The sequence below is a fragment of the Lucilia cuprina genome, chromosome 2 (assembly GCF_022045245.1).
Source record: "Lucilia cuprina isolate Lc7/37 chromosome 2, ASM2204524v1, whole genome shotgun sequence".
NCBI classification, from domain to species: Eukaryota; Metazoa; Arthropoda; class Insecta; order Diptera; family Calliphoridae; genus Lucilia; species Lucilia cuprina.
The window spans coordinates 9,777,221-9,800,908 of record NC_060950.1 but is presented as its reverse complement, the minus strand read 5'-3'; the positions used below and the strand labels follow the sequence as shown (position 1 = coordinate 9,800,908).

Below are 23,688 nucleotides of genomic sequence, written 5' to 3'. Positions count from 1 at the left end.
TTACGATCATCCAGGTGGTTAACTATTATTGGAAATTACTGTCTTCTTCGTATGCATTGACTCTTTGTCGAATTGCTGTGTCGACTGTTGACTACTAGAGACTAGTTTTTAAACTATTTAATGTGCGATTAGTCAAGTAGACTCAAACGGTTCCGTTTTAACGGGTGAGTATTTTATGGTCTCCACCAGTTAAAAACATAACCTCACTCTGAGATAAAACGAAAGCACTACAATGTAGTGCATTAAATTGGCGCGGGTGAGAAGTAATTCTGTCGAAAGCCCAGCAACAATCACAAGCCTGACCGTCCTTAAGAAATAAAAACGATAACGCGAGAGTTGTTCCCCAATTCAGAACAGAATTACAAATGGATAGAATTTTGTAAACATTGAACAGCTGTTCCATACAAAATCAACTATTGTGAATGAATTGTTCACAACAAGTCAGGATAACAATTTTCCCTTCAAGAGAAATGAAAATTTAAAGGCTTTTTATTGAGTCTTTTTTCACAATTTAATAAATACTTGGTTCTAGTGAATTGATCCCTTTGTAATAAAATGATGAGTAAAAAGCAAGAAATTAAAAAAAAGAAACAAATATTTGTTAAACAAAAATATTATGTATTATTATTTATTTATAAACCAAAAACTTAACAAGAAAATAATTATTAGCAATAATAACATAATTAAACTTTAAATTATATTATAAGTAATAAAATTATATATAAAATTAAAAAAAGAAGAAAATAAACCCAACTATATACCCAAAAATATTATATAAATTATAAAGATTTTAAGAAAATAAAATATATATAAAAAAATTTACTCCAGCTTTACAAAACAAATTTGAAAATTTAACAAATCAAAAGATATTTTTAATTGTAAAAATTTTACAGAATTTTTAATTTTTTTTTAAACTTTGATTTAGTTTTTGTTTTATTTTTATATAATATTAAATTTAATGTGTGTGTGTATTGGTTTTTATTTATTTAATTATTGTTATACTATACATATTAAATGGTCTTTTTCGTTTTTGTTTTAAACATTAACGACCTTAATGATTAAGTTAAGAGTTGATGATTACATATTTGCTTTTATTTTTCTTAATATTTTTCTTATTTTGTTTTGTGGTTTTCAAATTTTATTTTACGCTTGATTTGTATTTTTTTATAGTAATTTTGTTTTTGTATTTTTATTATTATTATTTTTATAAAAAATGTTTTATAACAACAAGAAGAAGAGATGGTGAGAAAACTAGAGTGTTATTTTATTTTTCTTTTTCTTTTTTTCTTTTGGAAAGTTTAGGAGCGCGTTAGTTATATTTATAAAACTTTTCAAAAAAAAAAACTAGTATTTTGTTTTTGTAAGAAAAATAAATATTAAAAAAAATTTCTTAAATATTTCTTTTATTGCAAAGAAATTCAAAGAAATTTAATAATATTTCATTTAAATAGTTTTGTTGTTTGTTTGTTGCTTTAGATTTTGCTGTTAATTTAATGTTAATTTAAACACTAGTTGCAATTTTGTTAAAGGAAAAAAGGAAACAAAATGTTGCTGGCTACTTGTTATAAACATTTGATAAATGTTGCTAAGCAACTATATATAAACATTATAAAACATTTCTTTTCCTTATTTAATTGTTAGTGTTTTTTCTTTAATAACTTTTGAGAAACTTGTTGATTCTTGTTGTCAACATGTTGACAAAGTTCACAGAAGTTGTATATAATTTCTTTATTAAAATGATAAAAAAATTTCTAAACCTTAATGTTTTTTTTTAATTTTTTACAAATTAGTTTACAATTCTTTTACTAATTCTTAGCAACATTTGCTTTTAATACTCAATCTTCTTTAGGCAACATGTTGATAGTTCTACAAAACAGTTATATATTATATATTCTTTAAAATTCAAGCATTAGTACAAAAGTTGCAAATAGACTTATGTTATACACTTTGCTAGCAACATGTTGAAAACTATCAAAAGTTTAATTTGTTAATGAAAACACATTTTTTTAATAATTCTATCAAATTACAAAATTTAAATGTTTATTTAAAGAAAATCATAGTTAACAACAACTTAAAGATTCTGGCAACATGTTTTCCAAACACTCAAATGCTTATAAATTCACAGAAATGTAAACAACAAGTAAATGATGATTAATATTATCAAAAATTTAAACATTAGTAAAAGGTTTTTATAGGAATTTAGTTTCGAAATAGTTTTATGATTAAATGTTGTAATCGTAACTTTATGTATGTATATACATAAATTTTTCTAGCAACATGTTGAAAACTATCAAAAAGTTTGTTTTGTTAAAGAAAACACAAATTTTTTCGAAATATTATTATGAAATTAGAAAAAGAAAATGTTTATTTAGAGAAAATCATTGCTAATTGTAATTTTAAAGATGTTTAGCAACTTTTAATCTTTCTAGCAACATGTTGTTTTAATTTCCAAAGACTCTAATAATTTAGATTTATAGAAATTTAAAAATTAAACGATATTTTGTTAAAGAAACAAACTATTCGTAAGTGTTTATCTAACTTGGCAATGTTGAGCAACAAAAAATATTGTATCAGCAACATATTGAATTTTATTCATATGTTGACAAGATTTAATGAACAATCACATGTTGTTTGTTGCAAAATTCCAATAAAATTGTATTGGAATGACTTTTGATTAGGTTTGTTTTAGATTTTGATTTAGGATTTTTAAAAATAATTAGCAACATGTTGCTAAAGAAATATTTTAAAAAATATATTTTTTCCAAACTTTGTGCAATTTGTACACAAATAAGTGTTAAATATACAAAATGTAGTACCAGAGCAACATATTAAGAAATCTTGCAACATGTTGCTAACGATAATGTTTAAAATATTTAAAAAGTTGTATGTTTTTTTGCAATATTTTAAAGACATGTCTTTATATTAATAAAATATGTATGTTGCTAGATACATGTTTAAAGACCTAGCAACATGTTGTTGTTAAATGAGGAATATTTTGAAAAAATATATTTTTTCCAAACTTTGTGCAATTTGTACACAAATAAGTGTTAAATATACAAAATGTGTAGTACCAGCAACATATTTAGAAATCTTGCAACATGTTGCTTACGAAAATGTTTAAAATATTTTTAAAATGTTATGTTTTTTTTGCTATATTTTTTATATTAATAAAATATGTATGTTGCTTGACACATGTTTAAAAACCTGAAAAGTGTTTAAAATTGAAAATTATTAAGTTTGAATACAAAATGTTTAAGAAATCTTTAACATACTGTGATATGTGAACCCAGCAACATGTTGCTAAAGAAAAAGGCCAACTGACTTTGAATTATAGTATTTTAAAAAATAGATAGCAACATGTTGCTAAAGAAATATATTGAACTTTGTGCAATTTGTAGACAAAAAAGTTTGAAATATACAAAATGTGGTGACACCAACATATTTAAAAATCTTGCAACATGTTGCTAACGAAAATGTTTAAAATATTTTTGAAAATTTTATGTTTTTTTTATGCAATATTTTAATGACATGTCGTAATATTAATAAAATATGTATGTTGCTAGACACATGTTTAAAGACCTAGCAACATGTTGCTGACGACAAGCGTTTAAAATTGAAAATAATCTAGGGGGAATACAAAATTTTTAAGAAATCTTTAACGTAATGTGATACGTGAAGCCAGCAACATGTTGCCAAAGAAAAATGCAAATATTTTTTCTTTAATTTTTGCCAAAAATAAAATATAAAACTGTTTTGCTAATTTAAAAAGAAAATATGGTAACAACATTGCTGACAACATGTTGCAAATAAATCCTTATTAAAATTATGAGTTACCAACATGTTGCTGAAGAAAATATTAAAAATATTTTGTTGATTAAGTTTTTAATTTTACAATAAATATTGACAGTTACAATATTTCGAAAATCAACAACATGTTGCTAAGCAAAATATATTTTTTCTATAAATTTTTTCCAATATTTTAACGTTTTCAACAATAACTGAATAAAAAGTTTCTAAATATAGAAAGTGTGATGCCAGCAATATATTTATAAAACCTAGCAACATGTTGCTAAAGATTTTTTAATTTTTACTCAAGTTTTGATATCTAGAAACAAGTTGCAAAGCAACAAACATCATAAAATTTTAATGTTTTTTTAAACAAAAACTCATAACAAAATGTTAAATTTACAAAATTATGTTTACAAGAAAAAATCATAATATTTTAAAAATCTGAAAAGAAATATTTCCCCTGAAATTGCAAATAGTGTTATAGGAGAAGAAGATTGGTTGGTTGGTTTGTGTGTGTGTATATGTGTGTTTGTGTTTGATTTAAAAATTGATTCCATGTTTTCTTTAGTTTAAGAGGTTATAAAAAAGTAGTTTGTTTTGTTTTACTTGTTATTGTAATTATGTTTTTTTTCATTGTTTGTTGTTCTTTACAAGACAAGGAAATAGCAAAAAATTGTTGACATCGCAAAAAAATTATAAAGAGAGATTTTGTTTTTGTATTTTTTTGTTTTTTTGTTTTTGGAAAAAGAGATTTACAAAAATAAGACAGCGGCGGCGTTCATTTTTTTTGTTTTGTTTTGTTTGTTGTGTATTTGTTTCATTTTGTTTGTTTTTGTTGTTGTATTAAAGTGGGCGGCAAAAATTTCCATTATCATATGTTTTTTTTTTTTGTTTTTGTTTTTTTTAATTATGTTGTTTTTTTTATACAAAAAGGAAAACTATAGTGTTATTTTGTTTAAGGTATAAATGGCAGAAAGCAAGCAACATTTTTACATAAAAAAATTGTTGCTTTAAAGGCATTTGTCAAACTGCATAAGGTGCATTATTATTTTTATTATTATTATTATTTTTATTCGTTAGAGATTGATTATGATGATGTTGTTGATGATGATGCTGATGTTGTTGATGTGATTGAGGTTGTACAACCAATGTTGATGTGGTATTTAGTAGTGTAGTTGCTGTAGTGGTAGTTGTGGCATTGGTGGCTGATGTTAAAGAGGCAATGGTGCTATTTAGAATAGCACTACTGTAGCCAGCATATGACGGACCACTAGCACCACTTCCACCACTAGCGACAAAAGCAACTGTAGAGTTTTTAGTAGTAATCTGCTGTAACTGCTGCTGAGGCTGCGTTAGATCGTTTGGACCTGCAGTCGTGGCAGATTTTGTGCGTTTTTGTATATGCGATTGTTGTGAACGCTTTTCGCGCCATCTATCGAGTGGAGTATAGCAACATTTAAATAACGGTTGTCTACGTTTGCATTTCTCCGATGAGGATGACGATGAACTAAGGCTAAAACTTTGAGCTAAAGATGAAGCCGTTAAATCAGTCTGTACACCGCTGCTACATAAACGTGTCTCCATGGTATACTGTTGTTGTTGTATGGAACGCTTTGAAATGGTGGTGGTGGCTGGTAAAGGCGCCGGAGCCTTACATATTACTGTGGGTGGCTCAGTCTCATGTAATTCAAACGAATGAGCTGATGAATGATCTTCTACATAGCCGGCCTCTTCTTCCTCATAGAACTCCTCGTTGGAGGTGCGTGTTGTGTTGGTGGTGGTCGATGGTCGAAATTCATGAGACGATGACTCGACCATGGCAGTGCGATAGTTTGCAACAAAATTATTTGTTTCTAAATAATGGCAGGATTGAAATATATAATCATCCACAAATTGTTGTAAGATCAAAGGATCGGCGGCAACAGCCTGTGCGGCCACCGAATTTAATATGGAACTTTCGGAATAATGCTCATAAGGCAAATGTACATAATGGGGTTGATGATGATGATAATGCTGATGATGTGGAGGCTGGGGATGATGATGGGGATGTTGATGAGGTTGATATGAGGAGCAGGAGGCAGCGGCAGCGTGCTCATCTTGAGAGGCATAGCGTCGTATACCTTTGTGCGACTGTGACGAGGGTGAGTATATCACAAGTGATGTTGCTGTTGGTGATGTTGTTTGATAATGTTGCTTGCTTTCCGTAGTATACGTTTGCATACCAACAACAATCTGCTGCTCTGATTCTTCAACATGTTCTTTGGTGAAAGAGGATTTTTGTTCTTCTGCCAATTGTTCTTTTTGCTGATATTTTTTAAAATTTAGATCTAACCCACTTTCTTCTTCCTCATGTTGTGAATCACGTTTAGCTTCGTATTGCTGCTCATTTGTGTTGCTCGATTGTTGTTGGTCGTTTGCAATAATATAATTTTTCTCTTTGTTATATTGTTGCTGTAATTGATGTTGTTGTTGTTGCTGTAGCTGACGCTGTTTTTGCTTCATATCAACAATTTCTATTTCTTCAATATCACTAAAACTATTTAATTGTTTCAACAAATAATGAACATCATTTCGTTCTAAATGTTCATCTTCATCTAAAGACAATTTCATCAATGTTGTCTCAAATTCTTGATCTTGTTGTGATGAAGATGATAATGTTGCTGCTGTTGCCAAACGAGCCAAATTAGCAGTAGCAGCAGCCTTTGATGTTGAGGCCACAGCTACTAATTCTTTGGCTACTGTTGAGGCAACAGCAGTAGCAGCTGCGGATGTTGATGGTGGTGGTGCTGCTGCTGTTGATGATGAGAAATTAATTTTAGAATTATTTACAACTAGGTCGGTATTATAGTATTGATGATGGTTATTGGCCAATCTACGTTTTAAACTATCACTTAAAATGGGCATCTCTACAAATTGTTGTTGCTGTTTATTCAGTTCATTATGTTGATAATGAGGATGCTGATGTTGTTGTTGTTGTGAGTTTTTGGCTAATGTTTCAGCAACATGTTGCTGATAGTTGTAAGTGTTAATAACCGGCACTGTATTGTCAATAATTCGATTAAATTTAGCTAATGCCGTATTTTGCTGTTGTTGTTGTGTTAATGATGATTTATTTACTAGAGAGTATGACGAGGACGACAACGACGTTGTTGCTGATGATGTTTTTGCTGCTGCTACACATGTTTTAGATGATGTTGTAGTATTAGTTGTAATTGCTGCTTCATCTATTATATTAAATTTATTAAATTTTTGTTGTAATTGAGGCACTGTTGTGACGGTATCTAATTTATTTAAACCTTTCCTAACAACATTTCCATAATCTTGTTCAACTTCTTCTTCTTCGTTAATGCGTTTGTGCGCACGATCACCTTGACGTTCAACTTCGTGTCCTTGATTACTAGTAATATTTTTTAAATATTGTTGTTGCTGCTGTTGTGTTTGATCATCAACATTTCGTCTTATATTATCCATCATTTCACTAACATTTATATTTAACTTTAATTTTAATTGTTGTTTTAATAATAATTGTCTACTTTCATTTAATAATGCGCTAGTTGTTGGAGTTGTTGCTGTTGTTGTTGTAGTATTATTAGTATCGGCTGTAGTTGTAGTAGCTATTCCTCCCGCTACTTGTCTTTTATTCATTTTTTTATTTATATTGGTATTAGCTAAATTTCTAGTCAAAATTAATTTTCTCGACGAAATGGGTTCATTATTGTCGCTCCCCCGCGATTACCGACTATCACGGGTGGAGCGAGGCCTTCCCTAACTGGATGTTGAGGCAATTGGTGATACTGGCGACAGTGGACTACGTGCTGTCTCCCGCGGACACCCACTTAATGTTATAACTAGTTTGCGGGAACCGGCTTGATCACGATGTTCACATAACCAAACACCTTGCCAGGTGCCCAATGATAATTTACCATCCGTTATGGGGATTGTCAATGAACTACCAAGAAAGCAGGCTTTAACATGTGCAGGCTAAATAAATCGAAAACAAAAATTTAAAATATAAATCAATATTAGTATAAGAATTCATTTAATGTATTAATTATTAAGAAATATATGTCACCATATCATCGGGTCCTTCACATGAATGCCTATAGGGTAAACCTTCGGGAACTATTTTATTTAACATCATTTCCATGTCGTCTCTGTATGAAGGAAGTTTATTTGTTTATTAAAAATATGCAATGCAAATGTATTTGATTCATTTATTAATTATTTATTTATTTAGTTTAAATTAAATTTGATTTGTAAGCAATTTGTTAAGTGTTTTAAGTTTATGCTTTTAATTTACCTGACGTCTGGATCCCAACTTTCATTTAACGCTAAACTCGCTGATGTGTGTAAAACTGCAAACAAAAGAAAAGAAAAGAAATGAAATAATATAATTAATGTTTTTATTAAATTATAGTTAATTTTTTCAACTGCATATAAATTAATAATAAGATTTTAAAAATGCAAACAAAATTTGTTTTAAACATTTTGTTAGTTCAGATTACAATTCACATACATATGTATGTATGTAGATAGATAGATAGATAGATAGATAGATAGATAGATAGATAGATAGATAGATAGATAGATAGATAGATAGATAGATAGATAGATAGATAGATAGATAGATAGATAGATAGATAGATAGATAGATAGATAGATAGATAGATAGATAGATAGATAGATAGATAGATAGATAGATAGATAGATAGATAGATAGATAGATAGATAGATAGATAGATAGATAGATAGATAGATAGTTAGATAAATAGATAGATAGATTACAATTCACATACATACATATGTAGGTCTAAATTTGGGGTTTATACAGACCAGCACTTTGCGTACTGGAGGTTAATTTAAATTAGAGATCTAATGAATTCATAATTTATTTTTTTTTTTAACCCTTAGTAGTAACCCCCGCATTAAAACACAATAGTTTTAATTAAAAATGCATGACTTCGATTATCAAATTAATTTAAGTTTAAATATGTATTTATTGCGTCACTCCACTTCGAAACCTCAGGTGTATGTAATAAATATTTGCTACCATAAAACCCACAACAACAACAACATCTACAATAAAAAAAACACAGTCAACCATTATTTCATCCCAACCATTTGTGAACTTTTAAGTTTTTATTTATTTTTTCCAGTTTTTCTCTTTTGTGGTAGTTTCTTCACTTTGTTGCTCATACTTGCAACAACACCTTGTCATAAAGTAATTAACAACAACTTGGGGAGTGTAAAAATTCTTTATATAAATATTTCACTTGTAAGTATGTATTTTTGGTTTTTTTTATGTTTTTTCGCTTAGTTTTTTTCCAATTTTATGCTTAACTTTAACCTGTAAAGGAATTTTTACACACTCTCACACACAGACATTAAATACGCAACTATTAGATATGAAAATTATGGTACGAATATTACTTTTTAGGGAGAATTTAGAAATAGTATGTGCTGGTGCGGTAATTGGCGAAAAAGGGTTAAAAAAGTTGACAAAATTCTTAGGTATGTTGATGCGATTTAGTCACTTTTTGTTTATGAATAAGAAGTATTGAATGTGAGTTTTTCCCGATTCATTTAATTTATTTCCAAAGTTATCATTACTCAATTGAAAGAATATATTACTTTTTTTAAAGATTGAAAATAAGTATTGCGATATTTTTTGGTGCAACTGATTAAAACGAAATAGTCCCCTAACTAGCGAAAGATGGGCAAAAATGTATCAATTTGTCAAAGTTAATAAATTACATTCCAACAATAGACTATTCTTACGGTAATGCTGAAGACCCTGTTTTCTCAAGGAATCAGTCAATATACAACTTGTATTTCTCTCTACTCGTGGAGAATTGAAAACAAAAAATAACATGACACAATATCTTCCTATAAAACCCTAAAAGTATATTTTTATCACACACATTTTATAAACATTTAATGGACAATTTCGTAATATATTAACTGTCATTTTCTCGTTCCTCCATTTCAATTTAATTTATTTTTTAACAGAGTATTTTTTCGCAGAAAATATTCGCAAAGTTAATTAATCTCTATAGAGTTGGATTTATCAATGTAAGTGGGTTGTTTGTTGCAGCTGCCGTGTCATAAGGATGGTACGCAACAACAACAACGACAATAATAACTGTAATATTAACATCATCAAGTATTAATTGTCAGAAAATTGAGGATAAGTGTGAGTGTGGTTATTTAGGTACATATATATGTACATACATACTAACATTATACATACATATCTATGTATGTATTAGAGTGGAAGGAGATGATGAGTATGTGTACATTTGTTTTTAATTTGGTCAACTAATTTCGGATAACTGCAGGTCTTTAGTTAATTAGTACAAGAGTATTATTATTTTGTTTAAAACAACTTGGGAATTTACACACACACACATAAATTTGTATTATTATATTCAATTTTACCGAAAAGGTGTATGACTGTTAAAGACCTTGTTTAAACATTTATAGTAAATGTACATATGCTACATACATACATTCGTTCAAATATCCTTTTGTGTTTTCCTACTACACACCCACCTTAATGGGTTAGTTTGATGATATATACACACACACAAACATGGGAAATAATAACTAGGTCAATGCCATTTGATTTTACCATTTTTTGCTGCTTTTATAAAGGAGGGAATTAAAAATTTGTTTCTTTTTTTGTAGGAATATAGAGGAGCAGCACTAAGGATTTAAACAAATAATTTGATATAAAAGAAATGAAAAATATATGTAAGACAAATAGAACTGAATATATTGGGTGAGATTGAATTTTATAATAAAGCCTTAACCCAAATCTATAGATTATATTTGCCATAATATAGAATGAACTAGAAGTAAAGTAGAACTAAACTAGAACTGAACTAGAACTGCACTAGAACTGAACTAGAACTGAACTAGAACTGAACTAGAACTGAACTAGAACTGAACCAGAACTGAACTAGAACTGAACCAGAACTGAACTAGAACTGAACTAGAACTGAACTAGAACTGAACTAGAACTGAACTAGAACTGAACTAGAACTGAACTAGAACTGAACTAGAACTGAACTAGAACTGAACTAGAACAAAACTAGAACTGAACTTGAACTAAAGCTTGTTGTTGGAGGGCTATTACTATATTCCCAACTTATATCATAAATTGTTTTAATTAGTTAAATACTTTTAATGATTTGATTTATAACTCTGCTCACTTTTGCAAAATTTACAAATAAGTCTTTCGCTCTATTTTTTCATACGATACTAATTCATTTCACCTAAGATTATTTTATTAAAATATTGCTAACAAACAACTAGTGCATCAAAAAAATACAGCAACATATTTTCACACTTTAACAAACATTGTATCGTTTTTACAGATTATATGTATAAACATTTAAAAGTGTATGTATGTTTGCAAATGTTTTCTTTATATGTAATTTTAATATAAAAAAGAATGCATAAACAAAAAATGATAAATTGAAACAACATTTGTTGCATTTAAAACAATATTAGTTGGATAGTCATGGTTGATGATCTGCTGTTAGTTGGTGGAAATGTAGCGTTAATTGCAAGCGAATTCCCCCAAAACATGCACCAAAATAATATTCGTTCTTTCTGTTGATTTTTCAACAGTAATTCCCATAAAACAAAGAAATATTACATATTAAAACTATTTACAGAAATATTAAACATTTTCAGGCTTTGAATTTAGTTGCAGGTTTTAATTAACACAATGCGTAGGAGCTGGGCATCATTAAAAAAAATCAGAAAATTTCGCTGAGGTTTGTGTCTGCAACATGTTGCCATTATTAAACTACTTATTAAAATTTTTGCCAGCAACATTAGAAATAATTTGTAACACTTTTTGAATGTCAATTCGATTTAAAATTTAGTTTGTCAACAATGTTGTAAGAAATTTGCCAAATTCTTTTTTGTTAGCAACATGTTGCTTTCCGACAAAACCATTTAATGAAATAAATAAATCATTTTAAAAATTGAAAATTTACTATCCAATCGATAATCTTTAGTAACCGCTTTGAGTTTTTTATAAATGCACTTTATTAATCTTAAATTTAAATTGAATTATTTGTCTAAAGCCGATGATTAACAATAAGATTCTCAATACAATTCCTTGACAACTGGAATGGCGTATTGTGGCACATAGTGAGAGTAAGCACCAGAATAGGAAGCAGCAGGAGCAGCGCAAGGAACTGGTGCCAATTTGGGTTGACAACTGAACAAATAGTTTTTGGGACATGGTGGTGCTGGTATTCCGGCTGGTTTGTAAGAAGGTGCATGGGCTGGAGCAGAATAAGCTGGAGCCGGGGCGGCTGGTTTGGAATAGGCAGGAGCTGGTGCTGGAGCTGCATAAGAAGGAGATGGTGATGCCAAAGAATATGAAGGTTGTGAGTATGCAGGTGGACCAGCTGGTTTTGAGTATGATGGAGCGGCAGGAGCTGAGTAGGAAGGAGCAGCAGGAGCTGAGTAAGAAGGCGCAGCAGGTGCTGAGTAGGAAGGGGCAGCTGGAGCTGAGTAGGAAGGGGCAGCTGGTTTTGAGTATGAAGGAGCAGCTGGTTTCGAATATGAAGGCGATGAGTAAGATGGTGCAGCAGGAGCCGAATAAGAAGGAGCTGCTGGTTTTGAATATGATGGAGCGGCTGGTGCGGAATATGAGGGAGCAGCTGGTGCGGAATATGAGGGAGCAGCAGGTGCAGAATATGAGGGAGCAGCTGGTGCAGAATATGAGGGAGCAGCTGGCGCGGAATATGAAGGAGCAGCTGGTGCTGAATATGAAGGAGCCGAAGGTTTTGAGTAAGAGGGTGCAGCAGGAGCAGCATAAGATGGAGCAGCAGGTGCTGCATATGAAGGAGCTGCTGGAGCAGCATATGATGGAGCAGCAGGTGTTGCATATGAAGGAGCAGCTGGAGCCGCATACGATGGTGCAGCTGGTGCTGCATATGAAGGAGGAGCAGGTGGCGCATATGCTGGAGCAGCCGAATATCCACCATAGGCTGAACGAGCAAAACGTAATGATTCAGCAACTGGTGCTGGTATTAAAATTCCCTCTGATGGTTCCAACTGTATAGTATCTCCCCATACACAAGACACCAAACACACAAAGGCAAGCAAAGTAAATGTTTTCATGTTTGTCGTTTCTATCAATTTGAATACGTTAATCAGACAATTAAATTTAACTACTGTCGAAAAAAATGCAAAAACTCTTATTTTATACCCCGATAAATGATTTTCAACAAATTATATTGCATTTTCAGCAGAATACTGGATGTGGGACAGTAATAGAACATACAAAATTAATAAAAATGCAAACATAAACAATCATTTTAATCGACAAGAAGAAATTACGAAATATTTATAAAATTTACAAAATTTGTTGTAAAGTTTTTTTTTTAATTATGAGGGGGAGAGTAAAAATTAAAAGACAATTTCACAAAATTTTATAAATTAAAAAAATTACAGGGTCGTGTTAAGTTATTGGGAAAAATTGTGAACTAGAATGAACTAGAACTGAACTAGAACAGAACAGAACTAGAACAGAACTAGAACAGAACTAGAACAGAACTGGAACAGAACTAGAACAGAACTAGAACAGAACTAGAACAGAACTAGAACAGAACTAGAACAGAACTAGAACAGAACTAGAACAGAACTAGAACAGAACTAGAACAGAACTAGAACAGAACTAGAACAGAACTAGAACAGAACTAGAACAGAACTAGAATAGAACTAAAACAGAACTAGAACAGAACTAGAACAGAACTAAAACAGAACTAGAACAGAACTAGAACAGAACTAGAACAGAACTAGAACAGAACTAGAACAGAACTAGAACAGAACTAGAACAGAACTAGAACTAAACTAGAACTGAACTAGAACTTAACTAGAACTGAACTAGAACTGAACTAGAACTGAACTAGAACTGAACTAGAACTGAACTAGAACTGAACTAGAACTGAACTAGAACTGAACTAGAACTGAACTAGAACAGAACTAAACTAGAACTAAACTAGAACTGAACTAGAACTGAACTAGAACTGAACTAGAACTGAACTAGAACTGAACTAGAACTGAACTAGAACTGAACTAGAACTGAACTAGAACTGAACTAGAACTGAACTAGAACTGAACTTGAACTAGAACTGAACTAGAACTGAACTAGAACTGAACTAGAACTGAACTAGAACTGAACTAGAACTGAACTAGAACTGAACTAGAACTGAACTAGAACTGAACTAGAACTGAACTAGAACTGAACGAGAACTGAACTAGAACTGAACTAGAACAGAACTAGAACAGAACTAGAACAGAACTAGAACAGAACTAGAACAGAACTAGAACAGAACTAGAACAGAACTAGAACAGAACTAGAATAGAACTAAAACAGAACTAAAACAGAACTAGAACAGAACTAGAACAGAACTAGAACAGAACTAGAACAGAACTAGAACAGAACTAGAACAGAACTAGAACAGAACTAGAATAGAACTAAAACAGAACTAGAACAGAACTAGAACAGAACTAGAACAGAACTAGAACAGAACTAGAACAGAACTAGAACAGAACTAGAACAGAACTAGAACAGAACTAGAACAGAACTAGAACAGAACTAGAACTTAACTAGAATTGAACTAGAACTGAACTAGAACTAAACTAGAACTGAACTAGAACTTAACTAGAACTGAACTAGAACTGAACTAGAACTGAACTAGAACTGAACTAGAACTGAACTAGAACTGAACTAGAACTGAACTAGAACTGAACTAGAACAGAACTAAACTAGAACTAAACTAGAACTGAACTAGAACTGAACTAGAACTGAACTAGAACTGAACTAGAACTGAACTAGAACTGAACTAGAACTGAACTAGAACTGAACTAGAACTGAACTTGAACTAGAACTGAACTTGAACTAGAACTGAACTAGAACTGAACTAGAACTGAACTAGAACTGAACTAGAACTGAACTAGAACTGAACTAGAACTGAACTAGAACTGAACTAGAACTGAACTAGAACTGAACTAGAACTGAACGAGAACTGAACTAGAACTGAACTAGAACTGAACTAGAACTGAACTAGAACTGAACTAGAACTGAACTAGAACTGAACTAGAACTGAACTAGAACTGAACTAGAACTGAACTAGAACTGAACTAGAACTGAACTAGAACTGAACTAGAACTGAACTAGAACTGAACTAGAACTGAACTAGAACTGAACTAGAACTGAACTAGAACTGAACTAGAACTGAACTAGAACTGAACTAGAACTGAACTAGAACTGAACTAGAACTGAACTAGAACTGAACTAGAACTGAACTAGAACTGAACTAGAACTGAACTAGAACTGAACTAGAACTGAACTAGAACTGAACTAGAACTGAACTAGAACTGAACTAGAACTGAACTAGAACTGAACTAGAACTGAACTAGAACTGAACTAGAATTGAACTAGAACTAAAACTGAACTAGAACTGAATTAGAACTAAACTAGAACTGAACTATAACTGAACTAGAATTAAACTAGAACTGAACTTGAACTAATCGAAACTTTATTAGACAATTTTTCACTTATGTGTCTCCTATACTCACAACCCACCTACGTCTCTGACTTTTACTTCTACAATTGCAATTTGTAACGTCCATAAAATAAACTGTCAACATAAGCAAAAATGTTAATAACATATGCTATTTATATTTTTTTTTCTTAACTTGTCAATATGTTATTTTTTTATATTTGGAACACAAAACAACTTACATTAGCATTTACAACAATTTCAAAGAGTTCAATAAAATAATTAATATTTCAGTTATTTATTCGTTTATTGCAGTTGAAGCAATGCCTTCACATGGACAAATTTTAGTGTTAATATTTTGCTTTTTAAATTTACTCAACATGACAGAATCACAATTTTGGGAAATTACAGAACAGGAAGAATCCGGTAGTAGTGAACATTGGTTACCATCGAATTTCTATTCTAAAATTAATCATCAATATTTGTTATACTATCGCAGAGGAGAAATTTATTTACTAAGAAATTATGTTTTTGAAAAAGCAAAATATGATTAGAAATTCAGTTTAATTGTTTTTTAATGTAAATGTCTTATATTTTTTTTGCATAAACCCAATAAGCAACATTTAAAATGTTTTCAGATAAGTTCATCTACAATGTTTAGCAACATGTTGCCTACATTTAAGAGTTGTAAATTATTAATTTGAAAAATTTCATATTGGGTTTGTGATTGATTTTTGCATGACTAGAGCAATAATATTGCTAATTATATTGTTGATTTTGTTGTTAACATTTTATTTGTTGCTTAAATGTTTCATTAATGAAACTTAATGAATATAGTACTAAATTATGTTTTGCAACATGTTGAGTATAAGTTGCGCAACAATGTTGTTAAATATTGTGAGTTTTTTTTTTTTTTTTTGCAACAATAAGTCCGTTGTAAAATTATTTATTGTTAGTATTGATAAGTGCAACAATGTTGATAACAATTCAATGATCTCGTAAATTGTGTGATTAAAGCTTTAAGGGGAAGTGCTAAAATCCCTGTATAATTCTCCGTTTCATCTCCATGATATCTTCTTATTTATTATTTTTACGATGTATTCAAATGAGTTTGAAATACTCAACATCGTTTCTCAAAAATATCTGACTATAAAGAAGAGCCGTAGGCCTTAAATATCAAAAGTGTTTCAAATAGTTTTCACTCAGCTCCACCATCAATAATTTCAATGCGAAAAAGTTATAGAAAATAATTAGTAACACAAACAAAAAGGCAAAAATAAAAAAGATTAAACGTAAAAAGAAAATTAACTTCATTTTAATTATTATGCAAACATTTTTGTACAATAGCAAAAAACAAAAACCCGAAACAAATTCTTTTGTAACAACAATAAAATTATACAGAAACAAACAAAAACTATAGTAGTTTTTTAACTTTATTGTAATATTCTTGTTGTTTTTGCTGTTGCCATTGTCGTTTGACGCCATTGTCATTATAAATTCTTTTAATTTTATTTAACAATTCTTTTCATTTATACAAATACATTTACAGTTGTTACGTATAAATATGTGTGTATTTGTAAAGGAATATAAATTATATTCGTGTGTATAGGTCTCGAAATATTTCAATATATGTTTGTTTTCTACTCTCTTTTTTCATCATATCCTTAGAATTAGTCTCTTTTTAGTTTCTCTCTCTCTCTATCTCTCTCATATAGGGATGCATAATAAAAGTACTAAGGAATTTAGAAAATGGTACTTTTTAAGTTCTATGTAAGTGAAGTATTAAACTTTTAAATGAAATTAATTAATTGAGACCTAATTAACTTCTAATGCTGTTTCAGAATCATCATTAAATCTTAAACATGAGCAGGTTTTAAATCAAAACTATTTAATATCTTTACTAGATAACTTTTCAAATAACTTAATAAGTCCTTAAAGGTACCATCACCCATTTCATACGATACTCTCTTGTCTATTCATAAGTACATTCTTATATTTTTATACTCGTCATCATACTTTCTTTCAACTTCCTTGATATTTTTCATGTATAACACGACACTCACATACAAAAATATATCTTGCAGCTATTTTTGTCTGTTTGTTGTTGATGTTTCTTCTTTAAGTTTTTCTGTTGTTGTTATTATTATAATGGATTCTACTTAAAGTAACTTAACAGACCAAAGCAGCAAACATATATATGTACGGACGGACAAACAGAACAGACATACCAACACACAAAACTTAACTTGACTAAACGACAGGGAAATATGTTTTTAAATAAGCACAAAATTGTTATTATTAGAAACGAGGATCGAATGAAAAGTAGCAATGAAATGAACTATAACTGAACTAGAACTGAACTAGAACTGAACTAGAACTGAACTAGAACTGAACTAGAACTGAACTAGAACTGAACTAGAACTGAACTAGAACTGAACTAGAACTGAACTAGAACTGAACTAGAACTGAACTAGAACTGAACTAGAACTGAACTAGAACTGAACTAGAACTGAACTAGAACTGAACTAGAACTGAACTAGAACTGAACTAGAACTGAACTAGAACTGAACTAGAACTGAACTAGAACTGAACTAGAACTGAACTAGAAATGAACTAGAACTGAACTAGAACTGAACTAGAACTGAACTAGAACTGAACTAGAACTGAACCAGAACTAAACTAGCACTGAACTAGAACTGAACTAGAACTGAACTAAAACTTAACTAGAACTGAACTAGAACTGAACTAGAACTGAACTAGAACTGAACTAGAACTGAACTAGAACTGAACTAGAACTGAACTAGAACTGAACTAGAACTGAACTAGAACTGAACTAGATCTGAACTAGAACTGAACTAGAACTGAACTAGAACTGAACAAGAACTGAACTAGAACTGAACTAAAACTGAACTAGAACTGAATAGAAATGAACTACAAGTGATTAAAATTGAATTAGAACTGAACTAGAAATGAACTTCAAGTGATTAAATTTGAATTAGAACTGAAAAAGGACATAATGAATTTTATCTAAAATTTAAGGTAACTTTTAAACCTATGCTCGTATATATAGTATATTTGTAACTGCTATTTTTATAATTCATGTCATTGTGTTCGTATGGTTTGCTGTTGCTGCTGCTGCTGTTGGTCTATTCGAAAATAATTGAGGTAAAAAACTTTAATAGGTTTATATGTCAATCGTTTGTATATGTATGTATGTGTATCTCTATTTATGTGTGTATGTGTATCAGTGGTTAAGTTGTACAAGTGTGTTGGTTTGAAAAATGTGTTTTGAATTGTAATTTCTAGTGTTTTTCTCTTTTTTTATTTCCGGTATGCAAATTATGGCTTTTTTTCTTCTTACTTAAGATTGTAGAAAAGTTTTTAATTTAAAATTATTATCTATAAGTTCAAAGGAATTCCCAAGCTAAGGACATTTTCCTGTAATATACTTATGCAGATATTTTGTGTGTGTTTGTGAGTCATTTTTCAAATAAATATAAAAAAAAATATTATTTCTTAAGAAAATTGTATTAATATGTATAGAATATGAAATTATAAGAATAATTTATAGCAATATGTTTTCAACAACATTTTATAAATGTCAATTATTTTGAAATTAAACATGTATTTATTTCTTGTTTGCTGATGTAATAATAGAAAATCGTTGGCAACATGTTGATAATATGAGTTCTAATATTGAATTTTTTTTTTTTTTTTTTTTTTTTTGCAAAATATTGGAATTTTATTTAAAGCAACATTGTTGCGGCAACATTTTTAAAAACAAACAATTTAAAATTCTATTGAGACTTTAATCGAAAGCCTTAACTTGAATGTTATTCTTTGTTGCAATTTTCTCAAAATTTCATTGAATCTTTTTGCCATTAAGTTTTAAGTTGTTCACCTAATATTGATTTAACTTTTAAAATACATATTTTTGCTATCAATGTTCTTATTTTGCCATTTGTATGAATAAGCAACATATCTTTAAATAATATTAAATACTAATATCGAATGAAATAATCGTACGTGTTTAAGCGTATTTCGGTCATTAGTTCAAAAGTATTTTCATTTTCTTAATCATAAACATGTTTAGCTACAACATGCGTCATATTTGTCTTAAATTTGACAGTAGTTTGTTTTTCTTTTTTGTGTTCTGTGTTATTTTTGACTTCGTATTTATCTTTAAGAAAAAAAAATAAATAAATAGATTATTTGCAAAATAAGGAGAACACGAATTTTGGCGAAAAGAACACTTAAAGAAAATATTCGAAGAAAAATAAATATAGCAAATTTTCTACTAAAAGTTGACGCAAATTTAAAGCAACTTTTCTACTAAAAGTTGACGCAAATTTAAAGCAACTTTTCTACTAAAAGTTGACGCAAATTTGAAGCAACTTTTCTTCTATAAAAAGTTGTTGCAAATTTGAAGCAGCTTTTATAAAGTTGTTATCGATTTCAAGCAACTTATCTATAAAAAGTTGCTACAAATTGAAAACAACTGTTTGTTTGAAACAACAAACAAAAGTTATTACAATTTGAAGATACTTTTATACTACAGCAACTTTAAAGCTGCTGTTCTCAAAAAAAAGTTGATGGAAAAGATGTTACAAATTTTAAGCAACTTTTGTATAAAAAAAGTTGTTATAGGAAGCAACATTAAAAGTTATTAAAATTTGGAGGAACTTTGTATAAAAAGTTGCTACAAACTTTTTACATGAAAAGTGTTACAAATATGAAACAACTATTCTATAAAAGGTTGTTCCAAATTTGAAGCAACTTTTATATATGTAAAGTTGTTACAGTTGTTGAAGCAACTTTTTAATAAAAAAGGAACATTTGTACACAATTTCTAAACAACTTTTCTATAAAACGTGTTTACATATTAAAAGCAAGTTTTCTATAAAAAAATGTGTTTGAACTGAAAGCAATTTTCTATAAACAAAATGTTTTGATATTGAAAGCAACTTTTTTATAAAAAAATGTTTTCAAAATTAAAAGCAATTTTTCTACAAAAAGTGTTTTTAAATTGAAATAAAATTTTCTATAAAAAGGGTTTCAAAATTAAAAGCAACATTTCTATAAAAAGTGTTTTCAAATTGAAAGCAACTTTTCTATAAAAAATTTGTTTTCAAATTGAAATCAAGCAAGTGAAAGCAACTTTTCTTAAAAAAGTGTTTTCAAATTGAAAGCAACTTTTCTATAACAAAAACGTGTTTTCAAATTGCAAGCAACTTTTCTATAGCAAATGTTTTCAAATTGAAAGCAACTTTTGTAGAAAAAATGATTTCGAATTGAAAACAATTTTGCTATAAAAATGATATCAAATTAAAAGCAATTTTTTTTTAAACTGTTTCAAATTGAAAGCAATTATTCTATAAAAAATGCTTTTAAATTAAATGCATCTTTTTTCTAAAATGTTTTCAAATTCAAAGCAAATTTGCTTAAAATTTTTTTATCAAATTGAAAGCAACCTTCTTAAAAAAAGGGTTTCCAAATTGAAAACAACTTTGCTATAAAAATATTATCTTATTGAAAGCAACTTTTCTACAAAAATATTTTTTCAAATTGAAAGCAATTTTTTTATGAAAATTCTTTTTAAATTGAAAGCTTCTTTTTTATAAAAAAAAAAGTTTCAAAATTAAAAGCAACTTTTCTATAAAACGTATTTTAAAATTGAAAGCAACTTTCCTACAAAGTGTTATTAAATTGAAAGCAACTTGTCTGTAAAAAGTGTTTTTAAATTAAAAGCAAATGCTTTCAAATTGCAAGCAACTTTTCTATAAAAAAGTGTTTTCAAATCGAAAGCAACTTTTCTATTAAAAGTGTTTTTGTTTAGGAAGCAACTTTTAAACAAAAAAAAATGATATCAAATTGAAATGAGTTTTCGTTTAAAAATTGTTTTCAAATTAAAAGCAATATTTTAGAGAAAATGTAAACAATTTTCAAGCAAATATTTATAAATAAAGTTTTAGGATTATGTCGCTCAAAAAAAACTCTTTAATATAAAACCATATTTCTCTCAGTGTAATAGCGCTAAAGTAGTCATTTTGTCTGCATTTAATATATGATGTATGTAAGTTGTGAAATTTTTTTGAATTTTAGTTTCTTCTTATTTTTTTGTTTTATTTCATTCATTTTTCTTCCCATTTTACTATTTGAGGTTTTTTTTCTTTCGTATCTTTGCGTCATGGGATTCTAAGATGTCATCAGTTTGCACAGCATTTTGTTATAGTTATAAACATCTATAGTCATATATTTATATACTAAATAAATATAGAATATATATATATATACATAAAGTCTGTGAGAATTTCTATTTTAAGCGTAGGTGTTTTTCTGTTGTTGTTGATTTTTGTAGCAACATTTTAAAGACAGATTTGGAAAATATGTAATAGGGAATCAGAGAAAAAAAAACAGGAGCGGAGACAGTGGTGTTTTTAGAGTTAAGTATGATACATATATATTTATATACCAGGATTTAGAAAAGACACATTTCTTACTGTTTACTTAAAAAGAAATGACCCGATTATAATAGTTGGATAGAAAATATCTTTATTAAAACTCTGAGACCAAATCTGTTGCACTTAAGAATTCAAATATGAAATTAAATCCCTTATTAAATGTTTAGTTACAATGTAAAAATTAATGTAAATGAACACTACTCTTACTAATGGCATAATATATATTCGTACTATTACCCAGCAAACATTTGAAAGAAGTAGTCCTTTAACATTAAATCTTTTGTGTTAGTTTCTCAAAACATAAGTTATTTTAGAAAGTTTTTATTTTTAAAAATCTTTTCAAACTATGAAATCCACCCTCAATGTTTGCTGGGTTTGTTATGCATATGTAAGTGTGTTTCATAATATTTTTTTCTTTTCTCAAAATGCATTTTTACAGGTTACTATTTACAACATTATTTCGATATACATTAGTTTGTAATAAAAATAATAAAAAAGCAAAGTACATTTTGTCAAAAAAACGGAATAGAGAAAAAAAAGTGGAATTACAATGTCAATACTAATGGAACCTTTTTTTAATGTAAATAAATTAAAACTAAGTACAACTATTAAGTTGTTTACCGTGTAGACAAAAAGTAATCTTACAAATGAAAGAAAATAAATGACAATATATTTAGAGTATCTTTATAAAAAAGTTGCTTAATATTAGCAACAACTTACCTTTCAAAAGATGTTGCACATTTGATGCAATTTCTATTTTTCTTAAATGTTTTAAAATTAATAAAGTTTTTTCTTGCAAATTGTTGCAACTGGAGCAATTTGAACAACTAAAAAGTTGTTGCAAATTTCAAGCAACTTTTGTACAAAAAGTTGTTGCAAATTTGAAGTAACTTTTTTATAAAAATTTATTGGAAATTTGAAGCAATTTTCTATAAAAAGTTGTTGCAAGTTTGAAGTAACTTTTATATACAAATTTATTAGAAATTTGAAGCAACTTTTCTAGAAAAAGTTGTTGCAAATTTGAAGCAACTTTTCTATAAAAGATTGGTGAAAATTTCCAGCAACTTTTGTACAAAAAGTTGTTGCAAATTTGAAGCATCTTTTTTACAAAAAGTTGTTGCAAATTTGATGTAACTTTTCTAGAAAAAGTTGCTGCAAATTTGATGTAACTTTTCTAGAAAAAGTTGTTGCAAATTTGAAGCAACTTTTCTAGAAAAAGTTGTTGCAAATTTGAAGCAACTTTTCTAGAAAAAGTTGTTTCAAATTTGAAGCAACTTTTCTAGAAAAAGTTGTTTCAAATTTGAAGCAACTTTTCTAGAAAAAGTTGTTTCAAATTTGAAGCAACTTTTCTGGAAAAAGTTGTTTCAAATTTGAAGCAACTTTTCTAGAAAAAGTTGTTGCAAATTTGAAGCAACTTTTCTATAAAAAGTTGTTGCATTTTTAAATCAACTTTTCTATAAAAAGTTGTTGCAAATTTGAAGCAACTTTTGTTTAAAATGTTTATCGTAAATTTAAAACAATTTTTCAATAAAAGTTGTTGCAAATATAAAGCAACTTTTCGTTTAAAAATAATTGCAAATTTGAAGCAACTTTTCTATTAAAAGTTATTACAAACTTAAAGCAAAAACTTAAAGTTATTACAAACTCAAAGCAAACAACAAAAATTGTTGTAAAATTGAACCAACTTTTCTATAAAAAGTTGTATAAAATTTGAAGCAATTTTTCTTTTAAAAAAGTTTTTACAAATTTGAAGCAACTTTTCTATTCAAAGTTTTTACAAACTTAAAGCAACTATTCTATAAAAAATTGTTGTAAAATTGAGCCAACTTTTCTATAAAAAGTTTGAAGCAATTTTTCTTTAAAAAAAATGTTGTTACAAATTTGAAGCAACTTTTCTAGTTGCT

At 28.8% G+C, this 23,688-nt stretch overlaps 3 protein-coding genes across 3 annotated transcripts in view; all 3 read right to left on the bottom strand.

Moving 5' to 3' along the window:
- Positions 1-1,450: 1,450 nt before the first annotated feature.
- LOC111681085 (alpha-protein kinase 1-like) lies at positions 1,451-7,434 on the bottom strand. Its single transcript, XM_023442805.2, has one exon. The coding sequence runs from the start codon at positions 7,432-7,434 to the stop codon at positions 4,813-4,815; it is 2,622 nt and encodes an 873-aa protein (XP_023298573.2). The 3' UTR covers positions 1,451-4,812.
- A 120-nt stretch (positions 7,435-7,554) lies between these two features.
- LOC111681087 (UPF0047 protein YjbQ) overlaps positions 7,555-23,688 on the bottom strand; it is a 39,149-nt gene continuing 23,015 nt past the window's right edge. Inside the window, exons 3-5 of the mRNA XM_023442808.2 lie at positions 8,090-8,144; positions 7,862-7,943; positions 7,555-7,770 (exon numbers count right to left, since the gene is read on the bottom strand). Of these exons, the coding sequence (XP_023298576.1) occupies positions 7,555-7,770; positions 7,862-7,943; positions 8,090-8,144 (353 nt within the window). The remainder of the gene's footprint in view (positions 7,771-7,861; positions 7,944-8,089; positions 8,145-23,688) is intronic.
- On the bottom strand, positions 11,841-13,000 carry LOC111681086 (DNA-directed RNA polymerase II subunit RPB1-like). Its single transcript, XM_023442807.2, has one exon. It carries the CDS (start codon positions 12,934-12,936, stop codon positions 11,911-11,913), a length of 1,026 nt encoding a protein of 341 aa, XP_023298575.2. The 5' UTR covers positions 12,937-13,000; the 3' UTR covers positions 11,841-11,910.

Excerpts from the sequence above, each read along its gene's own strand:
- LOC111681086 (XM_023442807.2), bottom strand. The coding sequence starts at position 12,936 with ATGAAAACATTTACTTTGCTTGCCTTTGTGTGTTTGGTGTCTTGTGTA.
- LOC111681085 (XM_023442805.2), bottom strand. The coding sequence starts at position 7,434 with ATGAATAAAAGACAAGTAGCGGGAGGAATAGCTACTACAACTACAGCC.